General features: G+C 43.9%; 2 protein-coding genes across 3 annotated transcripts in view; both read left to right on the top strand.

Moving 5' to 3' along the window:
* nlgn3b (neuroligin 3b) overlaps positions 1-17,780 on the top strand; it is a 20,337-nt gene extending 2,557 nt beyond the window's left edge. Inside the window, 7 exon segments of the mRNA XM_025065824.1 lie at positions 4,180-4,829; positions 7,618-7,677; positions 8,796-8,945; positions 10,037-10,222; positions 13,761-13,784; positions 13,787-14,540; positions 15,623-17,780. Coding sequence (XP_024921592.1) covers positions 4,349-4,829; positions 7,618-7,677; positions 8,796-8,945; positions 10,037-10,222; positions 13,761-13,784; positions 13,787-14,540; positions 15,623-16,415 — 2,448 coding nt within the window. The 5' untranslated portion in view covers positions 4,180-4,348 and the 3' untranslated portion in view covers positions 16,416-17,780.
* Positions 17,781-21,802: 4,022 nt separating this feature from the next.
* The window catches only part of plp1b (proteolipid protein 1b), a 7,034-nt gene continuing 4,471 nt past the window's right edge, over positions 21,803-24,365 (top strand). The window contains exons 1-3 of one of the 2 annotated variants that reach the window (XM_008333149.3): positions 21,803-21,918; positions 23,876-24,062; positions 24,165-24,321. In XM_008333149.3, coding sequence (XP_008331371.1) covers positions 21,915-21,918; positions 23,876-24,062; positions 24,165-24,321 — 348 coding nt within the window. In that variant the 5' untranslated portion in view covers positions 21,803-21,914. Of the gene's footprint in view, positions 21,919-23,196; positions 23,486-23,875; positions 24,063-24,164; positions 24,322-24,365 lie in introns of those variants that run through there. The other variant, XM_008333148.3, reaches the window with a different exon arrangement.

Genomic DNA, 24,365 nt, shown 5'->3' with positions numbered 1-24,365 from the left:
CCCCCTTGTGTGTGTGTGTGTGGGAATGGGGGGGAGTTTCCATCTCCCTCCTGCAGTTCAGGAATATGCAGATTGGAGATCGGTTTAAATTAACTTTGTGGTGAGCGTAAATGTCTCTGATGGACTTTGTGAGCTGTCCAGGATGTCTCCTTCACCCCCTCCCGTCCCCTCCCTCCCCACGACCCTGAGGAAAAATTAAGCATTTGAAGATGAATCAAAAGAAAACTGTCCTTTTCCTTTCCTGGTTCAGGGAAACTCAGAGGGTATCGAACCTGCCTGAGGGATGGCTCACTTTTATTACATGCTCCATTTGCAGCAAGCAATAAAGCTTCTATCCACATCTGTCCCATCACGGACCGTACGCCGGACTCTGCAGCCCAGTCAAAGGCTGCATACGGCTGCACCGACCGACTGCAGCAGAGCCAATAAAACAAAACCAGGGATGGGTTTTTTTTTTTAATAAAGCTACACCTCAGTAAATCAGATACGATGTTTGATTCCACGTCATCCGTATATATATATGAGAATATAAGGAAATATGCAAGAGTGCTCGCTTCATGGTTGCATTTATTATTAACCCCGTAAAAGGAAATGCCTATTATTTTAAAAATTCATACAGTATTATCGCTTTGATCTCCAGCAGTCCCACGGCTGTCTTGCGTTTTTTTTTTTCTTCTTCTTCTCTTCCTATATAAGCTGGAGACAACTAACCAAATCTGACTGCTGATGCCAGCTTTTTTCAGGCTCCAAATGGAATGAGAATGAATTATCGTCTGTGCCAATTCCAAACCAGAAGACGCGCCCCAGTCTAAAAAAAAAAAAAAAAAAGTTATTATAAATCTTCAGGGTTTCTGTCTTTCCCATTTAAGTGTGTTTTACATCATTGTCATGAAACAGATGGTGGTGTTACAAGTCCTGTCCCTGTTCTGGCTAAGGGGACATGATAATTAATACTGACAACGGCTGCCGAAGGCACAGACTCACATGTAATCAGATTTCTATCATTGCTCCATATTAAAAGTGTCCAAATGTGGCGTGCACAGCAGGTGTGTGGTGAGTCTAAAATGGAAAACGACTGTTTTCTTTATCGTTGTTGCTGACAGAGACTCCTGCACGATGGTGTGAGGAGCTAATGCATCATGTTGGAGGCTAATTAGTTAGAAGTTGCACAGAAATAGAAAAAAACAGAAAGATATTCGGCTGCTAACATTCCCCTCGCTGGAAGCAGAAGTTATCAATAAGTCTAATTTGGTTTGTTGTGTTTATCGACTAGTTGGTGGGAGACTTGTAAAAAAAAAAAGAAAATTCTGACTTCCATTATTATGAGGACACAGGATGGATGTGTTTGTGGTGCAGCTGTAGATTCTATATAAGAAATGGATGGAGTTGTCTCCAATACAGACTGCAGTGGCTGAAAAAAAAAAACGTTTCCACCGCATTCTGAAGTTAATTATTTTTTTACATATAGCTGTAAAATACGAGGGTCTGATGTTTGTGCTGTTGCCACAAAAAAATGTAATTTGGTCTTTTGTGGGCTAGCTAACATTTGTCTGTACTTGAGCTGTTGAAGCTAATGTTAGCGCTGATGTCTGTACCATAGCTGTTATGGCTAACGATAACACTAGTGTCTGTACCAGGACTGACTGTTGTGGCAACTTTGAGCTCTGTTGTCTAACGTCTTTTTTTTTTATTGCTGGCAAAATACTGCCACCTACTGGTTTGGTCTGTGTGTACTTTAGTGTTTGTTGCTTTTTAAAGCTTTATTTTACCCTAACTCACATCAGTGGGACAGAAAGTCAACATTTATGATCACACGTCTGTGTAGCTTTAATGTAGAAAAAACATCGAGCAGTTCGTCAGCGATTCCAGGCCTCGAAGATGTTTTCTCACGTCGCTCTGTGCTCGTCACGTGCTAATTAAAGAGTGTGGCAGAAGAGTGACATAACCGCAGCTAGCAACATCTCCTATAAACAACAGCATGACACTACAGTGTGTGTGTGTGTGTGTGTGTGTGTGTGTGTGTGTGTTTGCAGGGCTGGTACGTGGACCTACGACACCTTGCAGCTCTGCAGTTTCAAGGGGCAGGAGATAAAGGGGTGTGGAGTTGAAATGAGAAATGGGACTGAGCCCTGGATTACACTAAGCTCGTTCTCTGCTTCCACGGTTGATACTGTGTTTGTCAAAATATGTAAATATCGTTGGAGTGAAGGTGTTTCCTCCTGACAGGAGTGTGCGCACTGGGTTTGTAGTCATTACACTGAAGCTCGGAGGAATTCAAACAAATAGTGTGCATGTACATGGGAAGTGTGTGTACATTTACATATGTACATGGACTGTATTTGCGGCGTGTTTGCAGTGGTAAGCTCCGGGCAAAGGTTAATCCATCTGCGCGTAATTCTTTTGTTCCGTTCGACCTTTAAAAATGCAAACATTAACGCGTTCAGCCTCTCCGAGCGAATATGCATTTGAAGTACCAGCAGATGGCAGCAGGATTGGTCTCTTACATCTGAAAATGTGTTTGTTTGTTTTTTTTGTTTTTCTAAAGATTATCAGAACAGCCCATCATCTGTGATCCTATTTAGAGGAACGCTATCATAGAGCACTACACGGTTGTTCAGTAGAAACATCACTGCAGGAGGACAGACATTGGTTGCGTCCAAAACCGCCCCCTACACTCACACAGTCCACTACGGGGGGTGGGGAGTCAGGGTTAGGGTTAGCATTTTTTTTCAATATAAAAACACCACAAATTAATAACAATCAGGACCAAAATGTATTGACTTTTATCTCAGTTTATTATTTAAATATGATCAAAGTTACCTTTTATATATTGCGGGTCAAGATTTAGGTTATTACAACTTCCTCTCAGACATTTTCTGCTGTCAGATGTTGAAGTGAAACCATCTTAAGTGCCTGTAGTCCGGCCTCCAGGCTCTCAGTGAACCAGCACTCGCTCCTCTTCATGAGTTCCCATCAGACATGTTTGTACTGGAGATGTTCAACACCATTATAAGTCGCTTTGCTGCAGCTGTCACCATGTTGCCGGGCCGCGAGTTCAGCCGCGCTCCGTCTCTTAAGATGTTTGGTGTTTTTATAAAGCCCCGAGAAACCCTTTGAAATCAGAAATGTCTCGGCTGTGTTTCTTTCTTTTTCTTTTCTTTTCTTTTTTTTAATTACTTTTGATTAAATTGTTAGGGCTGGTCTCTGCTGCTCACTTTGTGGTTCTCACATTAGAGAGAGAGCGCAGTTTAACACCTTTTTATGCTGAGATGTGTTCACAGCATCACTTCAACATCACAGCAGACTGATTTTTTCTCTCTCTCTCTCTCTCTCTCTCTCGCCTCCTCCACAGAGATACACAGAGATCAGTGATATGTTCTGTAGCTGTGGAAGCAGAAATCTATCAGCCACGAACGCCAGCACTTTATCTTACTGTGAATATGGAATACTGCTGTTAAGATCACGTTAGGCAAATATACTGTAGGGAAGATTTGGCCTCGGGTTTGAAAATACTAAATGTGTTTTAATGAAAGAGTAACAGTGTTTTCCAGAGCCACCTTATCTTTTTTTTTCTTTGACAACCAAATAAATGAACAGACACTCAGAGGTGAACCGAGAATGTAATTATTTATTGTTAATAACTGTTATTTGTCTAGAGAATTATTTAAAAATGAATCTTCTGACTGGGGAAAGTGCAGAAAAATAAACTCACATCTCTAGATCTATTATTATGATTTATTATAAAGGACTAATTTGAAACATTCAGGGTTTTTTTGTTTGTTTGTTAAACACTTATTTAGGAACACACTCCTGGGTGTTAGCAGGTTTTGGACATAAAGGAGTGTCCACCAAAGACTTACTTCATTTATTATATGTCAGTGTTTGCAGACATTCATTTTTTTAATAGTTTTCGCTCAGAAAATGCTGCTTTAATACCTCATCTTTTGAGATATGTAATTATTGTATTTGTCTGTTGACGGTAATAAGTGAATTATCCAGACTTTTCAACATTTCAACGACATCAACCGTTTTTTCTGTAAAATAGTATTTGAATGTATTTCCTTCACATGCATTTCAACGACATCAACCGTTTTTTCTATACTAAAATAGTATTTTAATGTATTTCCTTCATGTTTTTTGTGATCATTTATGTGTTTTGTTTGTTTGTTTTTTTCACAGATCTGTGTGAACTGCAATGAGAAGTGGACGTGGAGGAGCTTCATTCGTGTCTGAGGTGCATTTGGATTGGATCTGAGTGATGTCCGTCTGACAGGGTCACTACAGCAGGACTGAGCGGACACTACAGTGTGCATTTGTGTTGTGCAGCGGCCACTGTCCTGCCCAGACCATGTGGTTGGCTCCATTCAGAGACCATCTGTCGCCTGCACACCTGCCACATCAGCACGGAGCCGTGACCATCACCCACTGTGCTCTTCTCTGGTGGATATTATGCTCCTGCTGGTCCTTCACGAAGGCCACCAGCCAGAAGTTCTACCCCACCGTCACCACCCAGTTCGGGAAACTGCGAGGCCTCCGGGTCCCGGTGCCCAGCGAGGTCCTCAGGCCCGTGGATCAGTATCTTGGGGTGCCGTACGCAGCGCCACCTGTGGGCGAGAAGCGTTTCATGCCCCCGGAGCAGCCGTCCTCTTGGTCGGGCGTAAAGAATGCCACCCACTTCATGCCCGTGTGTCCTCAGAACATCCACAACACTGTGCCGGAGATTATGATGCCCATATGGTTCACCTACAACCTGGACACGGTGGCTCAGTACATCCAGGACCAGAGTGAGGACTGTCTGTATCTGAACATCTACGCTCCGACGGCTGACGGTGAGTCACTGTGTTTACGTCTGTCCTCATGTTGTGATCATTGTGATCGGCGTGTGTTTGTGTCATTGTTGCCACCAGGGGGCTGATTTGCCATCTGATGAAAATGTCATAATGAAATCACCTGCTGTACAGCCATTTAGGAAATAGCAAATGTTTATCACCTGCTTGAATGCGTGCCACACGCTTTTAGACACATTTAATAGACGTTTCTGCAAAGAAATGTCAGGCAGGTAGAACGTGGGACGTTTGAGAAGCTGAAACCTGACAGAAATGTGACCAAGAGCGACATAACGAATTTCTTACTCAATTAAGGATTCATAAGAAATTTAAGCGAGCCAAAAAACAGAGCTAGACTTTTAAATTGTTAGATTTAAAGTAACAAACGCTTTTGCGCAGAAACAATTCAAACTTTTTATTTGTTTGAAGAGAACTCACAACTCAGTCCTGCTGCCAGAGAATAAATACGTGAAGATAAAGGTGAAAATAAACCTTATGTAGCCGAGTGCGAGACTCCGTTTTTCCGCTAACAGACTTTACGCGGGGCAGAAATGTTTGCAGAGATAAGATACTGTCGACCAGAAAATGAAGCCCTAACTTTCAGCCTTTGAAACGATGCGTCCAGCATATTTGGCTGTCACCGCCGGGCGTCAGCTGTTGACGTGAGAAATGAATCAGGAGATTAGGAAATGGAGGCTGTGATGAAATTTACTTCATATCGTAAATATAAAAGTTGTGGTTCCTGCTCTGTGATATTTAAGATAACAATCTCACATTATGATGTACATTCAGGTGGTGATGGTGTTTTGAATAGTTCTTACAAAAAGAAGAATTAATTTGTCCGTAGATCATTTTCGTCCCCTACCAGAGACAAGGTGATAAAATATATAATTCAACCGAGTATTTTCTTTGTACTTCTACTGCGAACCTCCTCCATGTTGGTTCACTTCATTTCCCTCAATGTTCCAGAGAGAATATCACTCTCGACCGTATTCACATCCACAGCTGAAGCCTGTCCTCCGTGCGCACACGTCTGACACACGCTTCGCTCTCTCTTCTCTGTGGTAGCATAGCAACAACAGATAAACAGTCTCCTTGAAAGGTATCTGTTCAAAATGGTGCAGCCTACGTGTTACTATAGAGCCCCCATTCTGAGAGCTGCCTCAAGGCCCTGTCACCTGGCACACACACACACACACACACACACACACACACACACACACTCACTCTCACACACACACAGATGCAGGTTAATTAAATTTCTCATTTGTATTCATATTTCACAGAACCTAATGGAAGCGCTGGGTTGCAGGCGTCTTTATTTTTCTTCTGACGTTGTCATTGTTTATTTAAAACGCGCCTCAGGCCTTCTGTGCGAATCCTGTTTTTTTTTTTTTTTTTTTTTTTTCTCTTCACCCACCATGTGAAACCTTTGTTATTTCTAACATTTATTTATCACCGTCGGTGCCTGTGCTTTCTTTCTTTCTTTCTTTCTGTGTCACATTAGAGCTCGTCCTCCTGAAAATGTTCTCACTTGTTTCATATTTACTTCAGTGGCTTCGTGCCCGACTCCAATCAGAGTGAATTCATTATTCATCACATCTTCACTAATGACCCTGCAGTGGTTTTATCTGAAGAGTTACACTTTATTTTAATATGTACGTTAACTTATGTAAAGTTAACTTAAATAATGTACGTGCGCTTAAAGGCTGAAACTCTTTATATTAAACTATATTACTGTATATTAGTCAGAAATAAGTATAAATGTTGAAAATTGTTTTAATGTTGGCCGTTAAGTGAGGGAAAAAAATTTAGACAAAAATATTTGTTTTTGACTTAAGTCAGGGGTTCCCAACCACCGGGTTGGGGACCAGTATTGGGTCGTTGGATCATTTAGTACCAGGCCACACAGAAAGTTTTATTAAAAATATAATAAAATAAAACTTAAATTATTCAGCAAAGTTGTGAACTATAAAATAATTGTTAATTTGTACATGGTTTCTGTCATAATTATATTAATTATTGCCTTAATGGAAATAAATATTATTTTTAATTAACAGTAGATTAAGTAGAAAATCTGAGAAAATATAGCTGCTCTATGAAGAAAATGTTATTTAAATTTCAAAGGAATAAAGTTTTGGTTTTTTTTCAATTAGAGAAATAAAATGTGGAGAACAAGATTAAATAAATGTAATAACCAGAGGCCTTGCATTAATTAACCTTGACTAATAGCTTTTTAAAAATAAAAAAAAATTATTTGACATAATTATCTTTTGATTGAACAGAATACATTTCAAACGAGGATCACAATTTAAATGCTTTTAAAAACGAAAGAAAAAACCCAACCGTCCTTCCCTGCGTGTGTGCGGCTCACAGTCGCTGCAGCTTCTGTCAGGACGAAGGCAGAGTGATTTTACACACTGTTCAGCCTGGCTGCACAAACACACACAGTCAATATATCAACCCTTATAACAGGGAACAGGAGTTTGGTGGTTACTCAATTAAAACCGAGGCATCGTTATTCTGTACGTAGGCAAACTGTGATTTACTCTGCCGCCCCCTGTGGCCGTGTCACGACTCTGCAGTGATTTGGCACGACACGACACGAGGTAGCATTGGTGGACAGCACGGCCTGTTTAAAATTCTCAGTCAGGGGATGGAGGGGGGTGAGGGGAGGAGGAGGAGGAGGAGGAGGAAGGGGAAGTGACAGATGCTGCTTGTATATATTCGATAACTTGTTTTTTTTTTTTTTGTTTTTTTTTTTTACCTCTTTGTTTGTCTGTCCTCCCAGGGGGCCAACACAAGAAGAAGGGGGCGTCGTTCTCACACGCTGAGACTCATATATCTGAAGGTATTTTATTTATTTATTTTTTAAGAGCACAGAAACTCGTGATGATGAATGGATTCTCTTAGTTTGAAGTGTGTCGGATGAAGACCCTCACCATCCCTAGATCTTTTCTTTTTCCCAGATATAACATAAATAAATAAAAAACAACCTTTTTTTTTTATTACCGTGAGTGAAGGGAGAAGAAAAATGTGTCTCCAGTCTCAGCTGTTAGTGCGGCTGATGTTTGGACTGCAGCTCCGTCTCTGCGTCTCTGCTGCCTTGTACATTGATTCACTGATTGCATTATCTACTTATTTGTCTCATAGTCCCTTTTAAGGCCGCTCATTAGTCTGTGTAGCAAATTGGTCTGAGACAGTGGGAGATGGATTTTTTTTTTTCTTTTTTCTACGGAATTTGCTTTTTATGCATTTACGGAATTATTTTAAAGGACATTTCCCACAGCTTTCGCTCTGGAATGGATGGATGAGAAGTGAAGTGAAAATTTTTAGCAACATGACGTCAGTGTAAAAAAACATTATATTGATTTTATTGATTTTTTTTTAATTTAAAATAGGGCAAAAAAATCCATTATAATGATTTGTTAATGGGAAGATTTTGAGGTAAAAGTGTCAACTCTCAACTCTCAGAAAAAGAAATTGATCAATTAGAACAAAAAACTCAACAAAACTTCAGTCAAATTTCTCAAAAAAACAAAACTCAACAAAACTTCAGTCAAATTTATCAAAAAAAACTCAATGTTCTATTATTATTATTATTATTATTGCTGTTGTCATTATAATTAATAATAATAAATTACTTGTTATTTTTGCATTGCATGAAATTGAGTGATCATTTTATGAACTATTTATTTATTTGCTCTTTATTTATTGATGTTTTACTCATAAAAAATAATGGCTTTTATACATTTTTTAAACCTTTTCTTCCCCCCTTTTTTAAGACCCAGACCAACCACTGCTTTACAGCATCTGTTCTGGTCAGGTCTTCTACACCTCACACTGAACAGTTGGGATTTTAGCAACAGCGCTTCATTAATTCCCAGTTTCATTACCGTTGCTCTGCAGTTCTCTGAGCTCAGCATGTGTGTGTTTGTGTGTGTGTGTGTTTGTGTGTTGATGTTGCAGATATAAGGGACTCTGAGGCCCGGCCCGTGATGGTCTACATCCACGGAGGTTCCTACATGGAGGGAACCGGGAACATCATGGACGGCAGCGTGTTGGCCAGCTACGGGAATGTTGTCGTGGTCACGCTCAACTACCGGATTGGAATATTAGGTGATTACAGCGTCTCCGTGCGGTGACTTTAATGTGCTTTGAAATGGGGTATTTAACAGTGGTTAATGTGGGAGAGTAAACTGTAATCATGCTCATTAAATCCTACTGCTGCTGCTGCTGTTACCAACCCGTACCAGGGAGGAGTCGGAGCAGCATCAGCATTTCTTCTGAACACTGTTAATCCTACAATCCAGAAACAACAAAAAAAAAATTGAATGAATAATTCAAAAAATGCCTCCCACTCCTCATACCTTCTAAGAACTCACCTAATAAATGAACCACCGCACAAACCAGTATCTAGTAAGAAAGTCAGAAATAGAAGAAATTGATGAAAATAAGTTTTGGTCAAAAAAATTCATGAAAACAAAACTCACTAGACTGTGTGTGAAGTCAGTCTCAGGTTGTCCTTGCTGCACCCAGACTGTGGTTGTGTTGTTTTATACACAGTCCGTCTTCTCTGGGACGATTTTGATCTAATCTGCACAAGATGATCAGACTTTGCCAGCCTTAAAAAAAACAAAAACAACAACGTCTCAAATACAGTATGGAGAGAGCTGCAGCATTCTCCAGCGCCGGCAAGGTCAAAAGTGTTCTGTTTCGCCGTGTTTAACATTCAAAACAGTGTGTTGTGCAGATGAGACGAGACGAGGCAATCAGTAACAGCGTCAGTGTTACGGCGGCAGCTGTGACCTCCGTGCAAGTTTAAGAAGAAACCGTTTAAAGAAAGAGTGCGAGGAAAGATTTATTCATTAAGACGCTAAATGCTTTGAAGACTTTTCTCTCTCCTTGTGGTTTTTTTTTTTTTTTTTTTTGCAAGAAGAGAATTGAGATTTGATGAGCAGAGTCCTGATCAGTTCCTGAGGGGCTCTCCAGCTCGGAGGCAATTACAAGGAGTTGAAATGAAGTAGTAGTGGAGACACTGTGAGAGACAGAGGGGTTGGGGGGTGGGGGGGGGGCATATTTGCACCTGAGGGGATACAGTGTCAGTCTGTTCTGAGACCCCGCTGTGATGTAACTTCTGATCAAAGCTGTGGCACATATTGTAGATCTGTCTTGCAGTGCTGGCTCTGTTCTGTGTCTTAAAACTCCAGGCTTCCTCAGCACCGGGGACCAGGCAGCGAAAGGAAACTACGGGCTCCTGGATCAGATTCAGGCTCTGCGCTGGATCAGTAAGAACATCGGTTACTTTGGAGGAGACCCGGGGCGCATCACGGTTTTTGGATCGGGGATCGGCGCCTCCTGTGTCAGTCTGCTCACACTGTCCCATCACTCAGAGGGTAAAAGAAACAGTTTTATTTTCTTCTCATAAAAGACAAATACAAATGAGTTTTCTTCACAGTAAACACAGCAGAACAGAAAGTGAGCGGAGCTTTGAAACTTATAAAACATTTCAGTTGAAAAAACCCGGTAAACTGTGTAGAACTATTTCCATATTTGAATCAACAAATGGAGATAATGTTGGTTAAAGTATTAGTGCATCCCCACAAAATATTGTTACAAATGCAACGCAACATGACCCACCTCCACCACTGTACATGTTAATGTGACTATGATAGATGAGCCATTCACTGAGCCCCCACTGGAACACATTGTGGGGGGTTGAACCCACAACCTATGGGGAACAAGACTAGTCTTAGCCAGTTGTACCATCCCACTTGACCTAGTTTCACACCAACATTAATATATTCCAGAGTGTGTTGTTGTGAAGCAGATTCTTGGATACGTTCGTATCTTCTTCCCCCCAACAATAAAGTACTTCAGTAATTTTATTTTCTGATTTTTTTTTTCCTCCTCCCAGCACTTAGTGACCTCAGGCAACACAGTTTTGAATTTAAAAGTGCAGGATTTCTCCACTTTGCACCAAAAAAAACACACCATTTTTCTTGTCACAGCGAGTTCTTCCTTTGAAGATGTCAATTTAACTTTGTCACGATCATTTTTTATCATTTTGCCGCTGCACTTTTGGTTTCCAGTGCATCTCTGAATAGTCTTTCCAGGAGATGAAATGTTATGATATGTGAAGAGGGTAGAGGGAAAAAAAAAAGAAGAAGTATTTGTGTAGTGAGTGATTGCCTTTGTTCCCTCCTTGTATTCAATCTAATCAACTTAAAAGCTTTGCCTTTTAAGACACGAGGCTCTTAAAAAGAAGAGCGCTGGCGTTCAGCTCGTCGTCACTTTTTAATCCACCTGCGTTACTACGTGTGTGAACTGACTGGAGGCAGACACACACACACACACAGGTGTGTGGTGTTGGATTAATATCACATGTGGCTTCATCAGGGAGGGGGGGGTCACGGCAGATCGGTGGGTGGTGTGTGTGTGTGTGAGAGCTGAACAAACAGAGCAGAGGTGACGCAGGTGCGTCCGTGGCTGAGGACGTTGGAGAGCTGTTAGAGCAAAGAAAACGAGGAGACTGAAAAAAAAAAATACAGAGAGAGAATTACACCTTATTTGGTCGTGCGTTTGCCATTTCAGGTTTAACAAGGATGTGTGCAGCAGAGTGGAGGTGAAGAGTTTTTTACTGCAGGTGCTGCAGATGAGTGGCAATCAGTGTGATGAGCACAAGGTGAGAGTGGGAGTTCAGACGGGAGCAGGGAAGTAGGCCAGCCCCGCCCATTCAGCCTCAGCATCAGCATCAGCCTCAGCCTCAGCAGGAGCAGACTGACATTGAGGGGGGGGGGGGGGGGTGTCACATGCTGTGTCCAGATTGATAGTCTGTGGCCAAGAACACCTGCAGACGCAGCTCAAGGACTGGAGTCATTTTGGTGCCACTGGTTCAATCACCAGTCTTTGGTTCTGAAGCTGTGGTTCTGTTTATAAAAGCAGGAAGTGACACAACAGACGTGAGTTTACGCTGAGTATGAGTGACAGCTTGACAGGATTTTCTTTGAATGAAGTAAATTAGTAACAATTAAGTACTTTTTTTTTAAGTGTCCAAATGACTTATGGACTGGTACTGATCTGCAGACCGGAGGTTGGGCACCCCTGTCTATTGTTGATATGGCCCTGGTCTAGGATTTTCAACAGACCCCGTGGTCACAGTGTCATCACCTTGATGCTCCTGTCATTATAGGACAGAAAAATAGTTTTTTGTTGTTTTTTGTTTTTTTTCCTCCCATCAACGCCAGCAGTTCTGCAGTAACTGTCGTTGCTGTGTACGGCGGTGCTGCAGCTCAGCTACAGTGAGTGCACAGAGATCTTCTGCTGTCTCTGAATCAGCCTGGCTGCTGATGCTACTGCTGATGCTGATGCTGTTGCAGCTGGCCTAAAAAAAAAAAATGAAATAAATGACAGCACAGAGGGGAGAAAGTGACAATGTCCTTGTATGATTTTTTTTTTTCCCCTCTTCTCCTCCACTGCATCGCCTTAACCTCCACAGAATATTCTGGAGTTGATACATATCACATGTCGCTTTTAAGTTCAGGTTCCAAACCCTCCAGAGACAGAGGTGGCACGCTGCGTATAAACACAACACAACAAGCGATGAGTGGAAGATGGAGGTTACCTCAGACCCAGCCCCACAAGACACCCCCCCTCCCCCTCCACCGCACACTTCACATCAGCAGTCAGGGTGTGAGCTGCGGCGCTTGTTAAGACGCACAACTTAAGGACTGTGCAATTAATGTACATCTGTCAGTAACTGCTGCGCTGGATCTTACCTTCTCCTGCGTGAGAACAATGCTGCAAATTGGTCATTAATTCAGCCTCATCTGCATAGAAGTGAAGCCACATCAGACAAATGAGGGGATCAGGAAAAACAAGCCAAACGGAAGAATTTTTTTTTTTTCCTTATTCCCCGTCTGTAATAACAGCAAAGAGGATCAACATCTCATTACCACAGAACTTGTTTCAGCAGGTTCTGGGCTGAGCTGCTCACAGTTAATCTTCTCTTCCGCTCCAAAACCAATCAAACTTGACTTTTCATGAAACTAAATTTGATATAAAAAGTAATTGTAAGTACAATTAAAAAAAAACGGCAACAAAGATTTCACACATTAGCAAAAGCCCTTAATAACAGTAATTTTGGTTAATGTTATTGAGGGTCTGTACCAGGACTGTTGTAGCTAACGTTAGCTCTGGTGTCTGTACCATGGTGTACATGTGTATATTTTCTAAATCTGCTTTTTTGTCACTTCTTCAATTTAGTATTTAAACTGTCAAGAACAAGAAGTTCATTTTTAACCAGATTAAATGTTTGTTTTGCCTCCCTGGGGCCAGGAAACAAACCCTGTGTCCTGACTGTAGTCCCTGACCCTGATGTTGTCTTACTTCACCAGCTGTCGGAGGGTTCGCCTTATTTTCTTGTGCGTTGAAGACAGAAAGTGCCTCTTCCTCTGTCTGGTCAATGAACTGGTTCATTACCCACACTGACTGGGCTGGAGTGTGAGAATCAGTGCTACTTTAATTGATCCAAGTTAACATGTTGAAGTCACAGTCCTAATTAGACGTTTTGGACTTTTCATCTGAATTGGTCGTTTAGTCAAATCTTTTCCTCCTATTTTCAGTCCAGTCTTTGGTTCGGACCGTTGGAGATCACTGTTCAAGAACTAATGAGTTGTGTTGAAAATAGAAAGCTTTCCAAATACTGTAAAACCGTATTACTGTGAAAACCGTTTCTGTTGTTTGGCAAATAGATGAAACATGTTTTTGTGGTCTTGAAAAAACATGGGGTATATTTGATTCACATATTTCCTGGGTCAGACGGAGGAGAATGGTTGAAGTTCCACACACACCACCGTAGGTCACAGGAGTCTGAATCACTGAGTCATAACCACTGATTCAGTGACTTTCTGTCCTGATTTTCGTCCTTTCCAGGATTGTTCCACAGAGCCATCATCCAGCCCTGTCCAGCTGGGCTGTCAACTACCAGCCGGTCAAGTACACCCGCCTGCTGGCTGAGAGAGTGGGCTGCAACGTGCTGGACACGGTGGACATGGTCACCTGCCTGCAGAAGAAGACCGCTAAAGAGTTGGTGGAGCAAGACATCCAGCCCGCTCGATACCGCGTGGCCTTCGGCCCCGTCATCGACGGAGACGTCATCCCGGACGACCCAGAGATCCTGATGGAGCAGGGCGAGTTCCTCAACTACGACATCATGTTGGGCGTGAACCAGGGAGAGGGCCTGCGCTTCGTCGAGAACGTGATGGACATGGACGACGGCGTGTCGGGCAGTGACTTTGACTTTGCCGTGTCAGACTTTGTGGACAGCTTGTACGGATACCCGGAAGGAAAGGACACGCTGAGGGAGACCATTAAATTCATGTACACGGACTGGGCGGACAAGGACAACCCGGAGACCAGGAGGAAGACTCTGGTGGCTCTGTTCACCGACCATCAGTGGGTGGAGCCCTCGGTGGTGACGGCTGACCTTCACGCCCGCTACGGCTCGCCGACGTACTTCTACGCCTTCTACCACCACTGCCAAAGCCTGATGAAGCCCGTGTGGTCCGACTCGGCGCACGGAGACGAGGTGCCTTACGTCTTCGGGATTCCCATGGTCGGCCCCACTGATCTGTTCCCCTGTAACTTCTCCAGGAATGACATCATGCTCAGCGCCGTGGTCATGACTTATTGGACCAACTTTGCCAAGAGTGGGTGAGTAGCCCAGAGTCCTAATGTGCACAGAGCTCTCTGAAGCTGACACTCATTTTTCTGGCCCCGGTGGTTAATGTGAGCGGTCCGACTGGTGCGGCGCTGATTTGTGTTGAGATGTTAAGCCCCTGTCCCTTTCTCTATCACCCTGATTAGAGCAGAGTAGGATTCAGCCTTCAGCAGTGTTTCCTAATTAAGAACAGGCTGAACTCCTACCACAGCCTTATCTCCTTCTCTCCTTTGTTCACAAGTACAACGTGAACAGACAAAAAAGTGCTGCGTCAGTTCTTACCAATTAATTTAAAAAAAGAACAGCAGACAGCATCAGAAGTCTGTAAATCTCGAGTTCATGACATCATATTTGATGAAACCTGTGGTTTTAAAAAGTCAAACTCATTTTGGTACAACCTAATCAGATCAATCATGAATTACCTCAAATTAACAAAAAAAAAGTCAAACTCATTTTGGTACAACCTCAGATCAGATCAATCATGTCATCACCTCAAATTAACAAAACGTTTTTTGCAAATATAAGAAAATTATTAGAAATATAAATACATATATATTATATATATGAGAAAACAACATCAAGCGGGCCAGTTTTGGCCCACAGGCCATATGTTTGACATCCCTGGTCTAAAATCCAGACCAGAGAAACTAACACCAGGTGATTTTCTCCTGTACAGTCTCTCTATTAACGGTTTACGCCTCATCCTCTTAAATTAAAAGCTATCTGTTTTCAAGGTGCAGAGTTGTGTTTTTGGGTATTTTTTCCTCCAAGACTCAGTGATGGGTGTAAACCTCTGCATCCAGCAAACTTTCATCACTTTGGGCAAACATCCTGCGGGAGATGGATCTTCAAATTTACGACTTAATTCACATAAATGTTTAACGCCGCTCCTCGCTGTTTAACAAAAAGGTTTATGGTGAAGAGGGGATTTGAAGAGACCATTTAGATGCACTTCATAAACCTCTGCTCCACCAAACCTCAAGTTAGTTCCTGATAAATAATTAGTACCGGACGTACAGCGTGGATCATGTGGGTTCCGTACCCTGCAGACTGACTTCCTGTCGTGTGTCCACAGGGATCCCAACAAGCCGGTGCCTCAGGACACCAAGTTCATCCACACGAAGGCCAACCGCTTTGAGGAGGTGGCCTGGTCCAAGTACGACCCGTACGACCAGCTCTACCTGCACATCGGTCTGAAGCCCAGGATCCGCGACCACTACCGCGCTACCAAAGTGGCCTTCTGGAAACACCTGGTGCCTCATCTTTACAACCTCCACGACATGTTCCACTACTCCTCCACGACCACCAAGGTCACGCCCATGGATCCCACCCAGTCCAACGGCAAGAGGTCGGGCAGCACCGGGCGGCCCCCCGTCTCCCCGGCCCACACTGAAAACGGGAGAGAGATGGGTCCTCTGATCATGCCCAACCCCAGGGATTACTCCACGGAGCTCAGCGTGACCATCGCCGTGGGGGCCTCGCTGCTCTTCCTCAACGTCCTGGCCTTCGCCGCCCTCTACTACCGCAAGGACAAGCGCAGTCGCCAGGACACGTCCCAGCAGCCCAGTCCGCAGCGCGACGGCAAGGGCAACAACGTCAGCCACACCAACACGGTGGACGAGGCGCTGTCGTCCCAGCAGAGGAGCCAGTGCGAGGCTCTTCACAACCCCCATCACGTCTCACCCAGCCTGGACTACTCCCTCACCCAGCACCGCTCCCCCGACGACATCCCTCTGATGACCCCCAACAACATCACCATGATCCCCAACTCCCTGATGGGCCTGTCCAACATGAGCCCGTACAGCACCTTCCCGGCGGGCTACAGCTCGGCGGGGCTGCCCAGCACCCACTCCACCACACGTGTATAACCTGCGGAGCAGACAAGTGACAGACGGTCCCTAAAAAGGTGGAGATGTAAAGGTGTATCTAGGATGTGTAGGTTAAAAACTAGGATGTTTGAATTTGTTTGTTCTGTCTTTTTGTTTTTTCCCAAAGGTGTTAAAAACCACAGACATCCTGCCTTCACTCCCTCTCTCCCCCCTCCCTCTCTCCCCCCTCCCTCCCTCCCTCCCTCCTTTCCTCTCTCTCATATAGGAAGTATAACTGCAACGTCATTTTATAATACTACTCACCTGAAGGGAACGGAAAGAAGAAAAAAAATCGGATCATGTCATTTTTCACGTTAGCTTTTTTGGAACTTTACATAGGAAGAACTTAGTATAATGTTTCTACGGCTGGATTTGTATGGGAAGCTTTTTCTTACTCTGTGACAACTCTTTTGATCTCGTGGACTTTAAAGTGACATTACACCAGGTGGACGACAGGAGGCGGGATCTGAGCGGAGGCGGAGCGCGGTATTATTGTTACTATAATCGGTATTATTATCAATAGTATTACAGAGCGATTTTATACACACTTCTCATGGTACACTGCTTATTCTGAACAAATGTATTTTTATTGTACTTAGGTTCAAAGGTCGCGTGACTCACTCTCATATGAAAACGACTGTGGATTCATCGCAGCGGCCGGTTTGAATTTCAGCCGTCGACGCGTGCGCTCCAGAGAATATCCAGTTTATTCGACATACACTATGTGGTAGTGCAAATTATAGCTGCCGTGTGTGTGTGGGTGTGTGTGGGTGCCTGGTTGAACAGCGCGCTACGAAAAATGTAAATTAGACATCATTTAAAGTTTGCCTTTATGTTTTCTGCATAGGTATCGTTGTGTAATCTCTGGTAGTATATTTAAGTACGCTGCTGTGTTTCCTTTGACACGTGTCCATCGCGACGTCGTAGGGACAGAAATAACGCTTTGCTACGGAGGGAGTTTTGCTTCAAATGTGTTTTGTTTTTTTTCCTACTCAGACTAACTCACGGTTCTTTTCCCTGGCTTGGCTTGTTTGTACAGAATAAATTTAGACGAAATCTTTTATTTGTGCTTTGTTTATGAATACTGTAAGTTCCCCAGAGGATTATCTGTAATTACACTGTAACTGTATGTATATCGACTCATGTATTCACATGGTAAAGTGAGGAGTTTCATGAAAAAAAAAAACGATTTAAGAAAAAAAAAAAGAAAAGTATTTGCTGCGGGCCCCAGACGTAACATATCCAGGGGTTGTGTTTTTCCTGAACGGACGTGAGGAGCAGAGATTTGAAATTTGATTCCTTTAAAGTTATCAACATGTTGTTTATTCTAAATGAGACAAATATTAAAAGATTTTTTAAACTAAAGGAAGTTTGCCGTTGTATTATATTGTCGTCGTCGTCGTCGTCCCCCCTCCACATCCCCACCCCCAGGCTCAGGGTACATTCATCAGCCGTACTAATATCACAGCAGTATTTTTTGGTTCTGCTGCGTCACTGTCAACACGTCCTCTGTGAGACCTGCGGTGATTCAGTAGACAGACGACCACAAAGGTCCCCAAGTCATTTGTTGGTGTCTGTAGTAAATATACGGTGAACCGCGCAGTAGATTTTCGGCGGGTGATACATGGACTACACATGCCCTCCCTTTTCCCACCCCCATTTTTCGCAGCCATTTTCTTTTTTTTTAAACCACATTCCTCTCGATCTTGTTGTTAGAATTTGTAAATTATTTCTTGTACAGTCTCTGCTGCTGCCCTCTGCTGCTGAAACGCAATAACGTCCCCTGTAAACCTGTGTGAAAGTGACTGGAATATTGTAGGTTTAAGAAGCTAACAGGAAGTCTGCTCTGTCCAAAAACTTTTATTTCTGAGTTAAGTATTTATTCTTTGGTAAAAAAAAAAAAGTTGAGCTAGCAGCCCTGGGCTAGGATACATGAGTTAATTAGTTAGTTCGGCTATGTTAACTTAAGCTAGCATAAGCTATTTACTCATTTCAGTAATTTAACCTGGCGAGGATACATGAGTAATTTAGTTATTCAGTTAGCTAGCTAGCTAGTTACTAGGTTAAATATGTTAATATTAGCTCAGCATTCCGTTTAAGAAGACAATGCTAATTCGCTAAATTAGCCACTTAAGCTAAATGTACGCATTCTATTCGGTGAGACAATGGCCTGAAAGACGGCACAGCTGTTAAACCAGGGTTAGGTTTTGGTTGATCCTAGTAATTTTTTTTCACGCAGATGAACTCTTATTATCATTATTAATCATTATTATAATTATCTCGGCTCCTCCTGACGCGTACGTGGGGGTTTTTTTAATTGGTTGCAGCTCGTGTCCCAGTTAGTTCGTCTCCAGACCCGGTGATTCTAATGATGGGGAATTAAACGTGAAGAATGAACGGACGGACGGACGGGTCGGTGTTTAGGAGTATAAAACAAAAACTCATTTTCTCCGCCTCAGTTCGCCTCCAACTGAGCCTGACGTCGTTCTGTTTGTCCCTCCGAGAGCGCGGCGGTTTGTTGGTTTGTCGGGCTGTTTGTCGGGCTGTTGCTTCGACGGTTGTTTGTTCGTGTTGCCACAAGGAAACATATCACGGCGTGACAGCCGACAGAAGACAGCGTGGGTATTTTCACAGCGGCTTCACCTCCTCCCTCCTAACTCCCCCCTACACAACACACACACATATATAAACACATTTAGTTTATAAATAATTGCACACAGGCAGACAGTTATTTAAAAAAAGATAAACAACTCACAGATGGCTGTGCACAGAAATACACAAACACACAGTTTTACTGTATACACTGGTCCACCGACGTGTGTGAGTGTCTGTTCCACGGCTGACGGTGATGGAGGGAGGATCCCTCTGCCTCTGTCATTATGCAGAGTAGCCGGTAATGAATGCAGCACCGGTGTCCGGGCCTCCGTGGCTCCCGGTCGGTGTTTGTGTCGGTGTCACCCGGTGCGTTAACTAACGACTGTTGGAGCGTCTAATTAAACCTCCTCCAGTGATTACATATCACCGCAGCTCAGCTCAGCTCAGCTCTGACCTTCATCTGCCTCTGCCTTTCAACAACATATGCTCTCGTTTATTCATAGATGCTTTTTTTTTCCTCCTCCAAAGTCACCAAAGCAGAGACCTCACCCTCCTCACCCTTTTTTTTCGTTGATTGTCAACATTACTCCTTATTTATAGCATCTGGAGGTGTACAGCACAAGGGTTAATCACTGCTCCCCCCCTCAAACACACACACTCATACTTTTAGTTTTATTTCCAAGCCTCCACTCCTCCTCCTCCTCCTCTTCTTCTCTCTCCTCCTGGTCAGAGGATAAACAAAGCCGCCGTCGTTAATCCCTTCTACTCACTAATTGCCTGATCTGTTACCGTCTGACGTTTTCCTCCCAGATCCGAACGGATAAAGGCTGGAAATTCAAACCAGGTTTCCTAATCCTGCAGGATGTATTCTCCTCTCCACCACATTATTTTTAGTCCCTTTCTCTCTCTCTCTCTCTCTCACCGTGGTCGACTGTTGCTCCCAGTAGGAAACCCAGTGTCGGTGACAGTGACGTGCTGTTAGAGGATCATTTAAATCTGTTATAACACTGTCATTACACTCATCTATTTCCAGACATTTACTGTCAAATGGAAAGCAGAGATAAAACAACGTCTGAGAGTTCTATTCTATTCTATTCTAATAGTTCTATTTTTTAATTAGAGTCAAACAGAGACTGTGATTTTACTCTTTTACTGACTTTATTCTACAGGAGTTATTTTGGGAAAAAATGCAGGATTTGGAGCGTTAATAAAGTTCTGACTTCTGAGCATCAGAAACATTGAATTTGAGAAACAATGTTGAGGAAAAGATTTTAAAAAACATAGTCATTTCTGGATTCTGACAATGTATTCAGTATTGTTCATATTGTTTTTTATTAGATTATAGTCAGAATTCAGACCTAACCTTCGATATTCTAAAATTCAGAATTTCTAATTTAAAAAAAGGCCCTTTTTTAACGTTTAATTTTAAAATCCAAGAATCAAACTCTGCGTGGTCCTCGTCTTCACCCTGCTGATGAGGACTCCTCGGCTCCACACTGGCCCCTTTGTACTGGACCCAGCTTTGACATCAACTGGGTCAAGCGTGAGGGAGGGAGGGACGGAGGACAGCAGCTGGACCTGGTCCTCAATGTCAGCCTTGTTAGTCAACTTCATCAATGTCCGTCGGCAGCCATTGGATTTATTTCTCTCCTTTGTCTGCACAGAACTCCTCGACAACAACAGCGCAGCCTGCAGGATCCTCGGGGATGTTGGCAGTGACCTGCTGACCTGCTGACATACCACACATGCATGCTGATGATGTAACGCTCGGCTACTGCATGTCAATGAGAGGCAGCGCATGCAGCCAATTAAAGCACAGCGAGTGTGGAAGAAAAAAAAAACACAACGTGAAATGGGATTCGAACCCATGTGGGGTTTATCACTGCACCATCGTGTATGACTGAAACAGGACGACAGTGGGTTTTTAACGCAAGTCATTTACAAGAAATTTTAGCCATCCACATCAGACGTGTCCAAAATAGGGTCTGAGGACCGATCATGGCACCTGTCCTCCATGTTGTGAACAAGTGATGTTTTACAAAGTGACGCAGCGAGGTTTTCAGCATGTCATACGGAATCATTAGAAGTATTCACGAGTATTTGTCAAACATCTTTACTTGCTGCTGTTTTAGCCTCATTGTTGGTCAACAACTTTTTTAAGGATGAAATTGTTTTATTTTTATCTGATTGTCAATAATTATGGACTTTTGAGGCTTGTGGTTGTAAAAATGTAAAATAACCTCAGAGCTAATCATTCGTTTTCTCGAGCTAAAACATAACTCTCACTATTAGCTGTTAATTTTAGACAATTTTTTAGCTCCTGGTTTTAGCCTCTCAGGTATTTTTTAGCTAACTTGTAGCCGTATTTTGGTTTTGACTCATTCTTCTGTCTTTTCCACGTCCATGTCCAAACTGCGGCTCTTTCACAGCTACAGTGTCTTTCAACCACCTTGGCTAACCTTTAACAACGTTAGCACTATTAGCTGCATGTCAATACCTCGTGTTTTCAAATTCAAATCAAATTTTTACAGCTGTTTTTTTTAATTATCAAAGAGCTGAGCACTGAAACTCCCCCTCCCTCCCCCTCTTTCCTCCCCCACTGTCATGTAATCCAAAAGGTATTTGTCAAAAACTGCATCAAATTGTGTGAAAAGTTTGATGAAGGCAGTGTCTCTGGGTCCAGTCCTGAAGCCCAGGCTCCATAAATAATGACTGGCAGCTGAAATGGGACTTTGTGACTTTAAGATGTGACTCGGGGAGATGTGGTCTCTCTATTGTTGATGAGACAAAAGCGGGAGTCAGATTCATATAGGAGTGGCGGGGAATAACTTCTCATATCCTCATATCACAGTCACAAAGCGGTGCAGCCTCAAACTTCAATAAGTCTGCTCTTCGTCTCCAGACATGGGTGAGTGCACGGAATCCTGAATAATTCCTCTGTAATCTATTATTAATGTGATCTGAGGATGTGGACTTCAATAACTCACTAATGTTGCCTTTAATATGTCCTGTCCGTCCTCCGACATCGTGTCGCTGCCCCCCCACTCGGGGCTTCATCAGCCGCACATCAGTCCCCTACTTTACGGCCGTATGGATTATACGCCGTTTAATATGCACTGAACGGGTTATTAAAAATAATTTTATTAACCGGCACTTTTTTTTTTAACACAAAAATATCTGCTGTGGCGAAGAGACGAGGTGACGTAAAGTGGAAGATTATTCGTTTTTCATGGACTTTAAATTAAAATTTTTTTTTTTTCTTTTTTCTTTTCTCCTTCTTTTAACCCTGTAACCATAAACAACACTGTACTTTTGAAGGGAGTCTTTCAGGCGCAGACAGAGGCGCTCATCATGCCAAGGTCATGGCAGGTCACTCATGTGAAGGAGGTCAGAAACTCCCACCAAGTGTCAGTGGTTAGGAATTAGCACGAAGACTGTGGAGCCGAGCAGCTTGAAGCCACAAGTTTGGTGCAAACTTTCACACTTATCGAATTGATTTGCAATCCTGATTTTTTTATTATTTTTTGGATTATTTCTGGCATCTGCTGCCAAAATTCACAACAAATGTCGTCTCGCATGGACATCATCCAGCGCGGGTGTGTGTGTGTGTGTGTGTGACGGTGTGTTTGACGGTTGCAGCTGAAGTGTAGGCGTCTGCAGGCACCATCATCTTTTTGGGACTCTTGTCGTCTTCCTGCTGTTACTATTTATACTGAGCTGGCAGTGTGTCTGATTCGCTGCCCGGTTCCTTCCAACGACGCCGCTGTAATTTGTGGAATTATCGCATTTAATGCCCCGGGGGTAGTGGACCCGGGGCACTGGACGAGGGTTCACAATGCGCTGCAAACATGGTTTTTTGGAGTGGGGTTGTTTTTGTTGTGGAGATATTCAAATCGCCCCGTCCTTCATTATGCTTCCACCCACTCTTTGAACGCTTGTCAAATCCCGCCCCCGGCCGCGCTGACACTGGTACCAGTCTCAGGCAGCTGTGAATGGAGGATGGCCTGAGCGCTGACACTGCCACTGGTGCTGAGGTGCTCCTGGTGACCTCCACTGCCACCATATACCGCTGTGGCCTTTGTTTGTCTAACATGGCCGCCCTTTGTCTCTGCCCAAGACAAAGGTCATTGTGTCCGCGGGCCACAGAGAGACCCTCCTTTTGTCCCGTGGCCCCCGAATGTTCTGCTGCCATCTCTCCCTGGCCTGGTGACGCCGGTGACTGCTGAAGACAGAGGGCTGGACCAGCGCTGGTGAGGTCGAGCTGAGAGCTGCTGGTACCAGCAGAGCGGCGTTTCACCTACAGATGAGATCAGCGCCGGCGACTCCGCGTTTACAGTAGCCGTACCTTTGAGGCAGCGCTGTACCGACCTGTACCGACCTGTACCGTACCGTACGGGGATCTTTCTTCCTGTGGAGTACCAGACCAGAGCAGCAGATGTTCCCGGTCAGGCAGCCTTGGCTTTGCAAAGCCCTAGGTGCTTTTCCTCTCTGCCGTTTCTGCCAATGCATTCATTAACACCTTGGATCTTTGCTCCCTGCTTCCACAGCACAGCTTCCCCCGGCCCAGGTCCGTGGCGGTGGGCTTTTGTTTGGGACGCTTCACTGCGAGCCGCTGCTTGAACTCCTGTTTGTCTTTGCTCTCTAATTTTTTTTTTTCAATTTTTCATTTTTTTTTTTCAATTTTTTTGCTTTCTGGCCCGTTGGGGGAGATTTGTGGGGGGGATGTTTGCTCATGGGTCTGCAGACAGAGCCCGGCCTTCTCCGTAGCCCCCCCCCTCTCGACCCCCTCACCGTGGCGTAGATGTGCTGTGTGCTTTTATGTGCGGTGTGTGCCGCCTGTGTGCTGATATATTATGCCCCCTCAGGTTGTTATGATTGCTGTATCCGCTGCATCGGGGCAGTGCCCTACCCCTCCCTGGTGGCCACCCTGCTGTGCTACGCAGGCATGGCGATGTTCTGTGGCTGCGGGCACGAAGCCCTGGCTCAGACCGGAGTGCTGGTCGAGACCTACTTCGCCCGCAACGTCCAGGACTACGAGGTCATGGCCTCCTTGTAAGTTGTGTGGCGAGTTGTGTGTGGTAACTTTTTAACCCCTCGACCTCCTGTTCCTCACGGTTTCTTCTTCTTCTTCTTCTTCTGTTTTTTTTCTTCCAGCATCAAGTATTTCCAGTACGTCATCTACGGCCTGGCCTCGTTCTTCTTCCTCTTTGGTATCCTGCTGCTGGCCGAGGGTTTCTACACCACCAGCGCCGTCAAGCAGAGCTTCGGTGAATTCAGGAGCACTCAGTGTGGACGCTGCCTCAGCCTGACGGTGAGGAGGCGGGGGGGGAGGGGGAGGAGGGGGAGGACGGTGTC

The sequence above is a fragment of the Cynoglossus semilaevis genome, chromosome 19 (genome assembly GCF_000523025.1).
Source record: "Cynoglossus semilaevis isolate Cse_v1.0 chromosome 19, Cse_v1.0, whole genome shotgun sequence".
Taxonomy (NCBI): domain Eukaryota; kingdom Metazoa; phylum Chordata; class Actinopteri; order Pleuronectiformes; family Cynoglossidae; genus Cynoglossus; species Cynoglossus semilaevis.
Note: the sequence above shows the minus strand (reverse complement) of the source record. Positions and strands in the feature narration are given on the sequence as shown.